The sequence below is a fragment of the Mus caroli genome, chromosome 8 (assembly GCF_900094665.2).
Source record: "Mus caroli chromosome 8, CAROLI_EIJ_v1.1, whole genome shotgun sequence".
NCBI lineage: Eukaryota > Metazoa > Chordata > Mammalia > Rodentia > Muridae > Mus > Mus caroli.
This window is the reverse complement of record NC_034577.1, coordinates 9,766,538-9,770,106: the sequence shown is the minus strand read 5'-3', so window position 1 is coordinate 9,770,106 and position 3,569 is coordinate 9,766,538. Positions and strand designations below refer to the sequence as shown.

At 47.1% G+C, this 3,569-nt stretch overlaps 1 protein-coding gene across 2 annotated transcripts in view; it reads right to left on the bottom strand.

The window, feature by feature from the left end:
- The window catches only part of Tmco3 (transmembrane and coiled-coil domains 3), a 33,090-nt gene that overhangs the window by 9,677 nt on the left and 19,844 nt on the right, over positions 1–3,569 (bottom strand). Inside the window, exons 8-9 of one of the 2 annotated variants that reach the window (XM_021169925.2) lie at positions 3,412–3,532; positions 1,554–1,749 (exon numbers count right to left, since the gene is read on the bottom strand). In XM_021169925.2, the coding sequence (XP_021025584.1) occupies positions 1,554–1,749; positions 3,412–3,532 (317 nt within the window). The remainder of the gene's footprint in view (positions 1–1,553; positions 1,750–3,411; positions 3,533–3,569) is intronic. The other variant, XM_021169926.2, reaches the window with a different exon arrangement.

Below are 3,569 nucleotides of genomic sequence, written 5' to 3'. Positions count from 1 at the left end.
AAAAAAAACCCTGAAACCTAGATGTTGGTCACAATGGCACACGCCTTTGTATTCCAGCACTTGGGAGGCAGAGGCAGGAAGACCTCTGAGCTGGAGGCCAGCCTGGTGTACAGAGTGAGTTCCAGGACAGCCAGGACTACACAGAGAAACCCTGTCTGGAAAAACCAAACTAAACCAACCAACCAACCAACCACCACTACCACCACCACCAACAACAACAATAACAATTACAACAGCAACAACAACCAACAAGCCACCANCAACAACAACAAACCCAAACCCTGAGACCTACTGTTGAGCCAGGTACAGTTGAAGAGGAGCAGTCAGGTTCCCCAGGCAGCATCCTGGCTAACTCTGGCTCGGCCTTTCCTAACCCTTAGTTAGCACTCACTTCCTTCCTTAGGTTCTGACACTGCTATCTTGTAAGTACTATACAAACGGATTCTCTCAGCCATATGGATCAACCCTTGCACTCTGCATGACTCCCTGGAGATGCGCCTTGGCTTCATGTGGATGAGCGGTTTCACTGTACGGCAGATTGCCAGGTATGGTGTATAACAGTTCCTACTTATTTATTTATTTAGTGTTTCTATNTTTATGCATGCAGACAGAGAGCAGAGGTCAGGCTCTTTACACAATCACATTCCCTCTCTGTTTTATTTATTTATTTTTGTTTATCTTTGCTGATACGGCCTGTCACTGGACTTGAAGCTAACCTACTCAGGCAGACAGCACTGGGGACGCTCATGTCTGCCCCACAGCACCTTAGCTCACGGGTCACAGGCACTTCTCACCACCTTAGCCAGGGATCCCAACTCAAGGCAAACACTTCAACAACCGAACTGTCTCTCTAGCCCCGTGTGCCACAGTTACTCGCCACTCCCCTTGGAGGACCACTGGACTAGATTTGGCTATTATAATCCAGAATGCCCTGAACATGGCTAAGTTTCTGAGAGAACACGCACAGCTGCCGGACAGTACAGTCACTGTGTGCAGTGATTCCACTGCTACTACTGAACCATTTATGATGTCTCCGGGCCTTTCCCCGACTCTCTCATGGGATGCCCACTTCCTAACACAAATCTGTTTTGTTTTGTTTTTATTGTTATTTCTTTTATTTTTTTAGATAATATATCATTTCCCTTCCCTTCCCCCGTGTAAACCTTCTCCTATACCTTCCCCTTGCTCTCTTTCAAATACATACTTGTTTTAAAGACCTTTCTTTACNGCATGAGAAGCCATGCAGTTAACTAGCTCGTCCTCACCAAAAGGCATGGAAAGTGGTTTCAAACTTGATCTGATATTTTGAAAGCAAGCTGCGTGCAGCTTAAGACAGCGGTGTGCCTATTCATGAACACTCATTTGTGTTTCACACAGCGACACTCACAAATCATATTTTCACAAGTACTTGGATGGCCAAGTAGGTAGGGTAACTGAATAAGCGAGCACTCTCGCNTGNTGCCTCAAGCACCTCTCAACTAGAGAAGCAACCNTCGGCTTCCAGGAGGCTGCGCAGGGGCCCTGTGAACAAACAGCAGACACTGGAGGGTTACCGTCAGCATCAGGAAGGTGAAGGCTGACACTCCCAGGACGAGGATCTCTTTGTTCCCCTTGCTCTCCAGGTGCAGCTTTCGATAATACGGTCCTATGAGATACGTCTTCATGACAAGACACAAAAGAAAGACAGCAGCTAGCGAAAAGAGAATTTGTCCAATCAGAAACAGTATGCGCAATACTTCCATGACAACGCTAGGAAAGAAAAGAGACAAGCGTCATCTCACCCCTAATGCATTCCTTCAGAGTCCATAAATAATCTCAAACATTTTTCCTTAACATGTTGCAAACTNAATGGCCCAAATCATACATGTCTTTTATTTTTAAACGCTGAAAGGAAACCTATATATTACATTAATTTAGAAAATCAAGTCATGTAATTCAAATGCAGGTCTCTTGGGGATCTGTGCTTTGAAGTAAATCAGTTTTCAAGCATATAAAGGGTTTCTACTGGGGCTGGAGGTNCTCAGTGGGTGAGAGTATTTGCTCACAAGCATGAAGACCTGAGCTCGGATAACTAGTGCCAGGAAAAAAGGCCAGGTGTGGTAGCATGGTAATCCCAGCACTCAGAAAGCTGAGGCAGGCAGATCTCTGGAAGTTCCAGCCCAGCCTGGTCTATACAGTAAATTCCATGCTAGCCAAAGCTACATAGTAAGACCCTGTCTCGACAACAACCAAAAAGAGCTGGATGTGGCCACAGTATGCTCATAAGCCCTGTGTGGTGGGGGTCAGAAGTGGGAGGTCACCTGGGGCTTGCTGGTGCCATCTTAGCTCCAGAGTAAGGGAAAGGCATTGTCTCAAGGGAGTAAGACAGAGTAATAAAGTAGGATATCTGGTGTCTTCCTCTTCGTGCACCCCTCCCCATATGCAAGTACACTGCACACACATGCACTCACACCATACATTCAATCATGTACACCATACACATACCACATGCATGCACACATACACACTCATGCACATGCATATATTATACACATATACATTCATGTACACCACAGACATAACTATACACACACACCACACAATACACCATATAAATATGCACACCACATACCACATACAGACACACACACACCCATACATAGACGCACAAACCATATACACTCACAGGTGCACACGTGCATACACACCGAGTCTCAACTGACAGCTTTGGATCTCTATGGATACTATATGATAATGTTAGAGGGCTAAACGTCTACTGGAGAGAAGCCCAGTCTTTCTGTGAGTAACCTAGAGCCCATCTGTTCAGACCAAGCTTCCAGCCTCTCACAGTCTACTCTTCATTCTGTAGGCTCGCTATTATGTTCCAATGTGCTTATATCCTGGCCGGCAGTCCTGGAGGCCTGCTGGACTTATAACACAACCAAAGGCTTTCGGACAAGATAATTTTTCCCAGTTAACTTCTTCTCCTATGTGGACCAAGCAAGAGCAGAGTAGGTTTGGGGCTGTTTGTGGGGAAGAATGGAAAGGAGAGGATATAGCAGTGCCGATGGCAATGACATCCACCACAACACCTCTACACATCATCACACGTCACAACACACGTGTGCAAAGATGTGTGTCACCGCTCTCAGTGCATTCTCGGTACGTACACCTGTTGACTCATTTAAGCCTCTGAGTTGCCTCAGGGCTGCCGCTGTCACATGCCACAGTCACAGTGAAGAGCAGTGACTGGAATATCCCAGACCAGGAGCTGGTACACAGCAAATCCAGAATCAGTTTGTTGGAGTCCCACAGCCTATGCGCAGAGGCACCANGCTGGGGAAGGTGTCAGGGTGAAGGTGTTGTGTAGCACCTCCATAAACAAATGACTTGGAGCTAACAAGCGGTTGGTCGCAGCGTGCAGACACTCACCTGGAAGAGGCGCTTGCTCCGGCCTGTATGAGAGTTGGCATGACGGCAATGAACAGCCCCAGCTGCACGTCTTGCATCACCAGCATGCCGAGCAGCACTGTGCTGTAGTCGATGTCACCTGCTGGTGAGACAGCGACTCAGAACAAAGTCCCACAGGC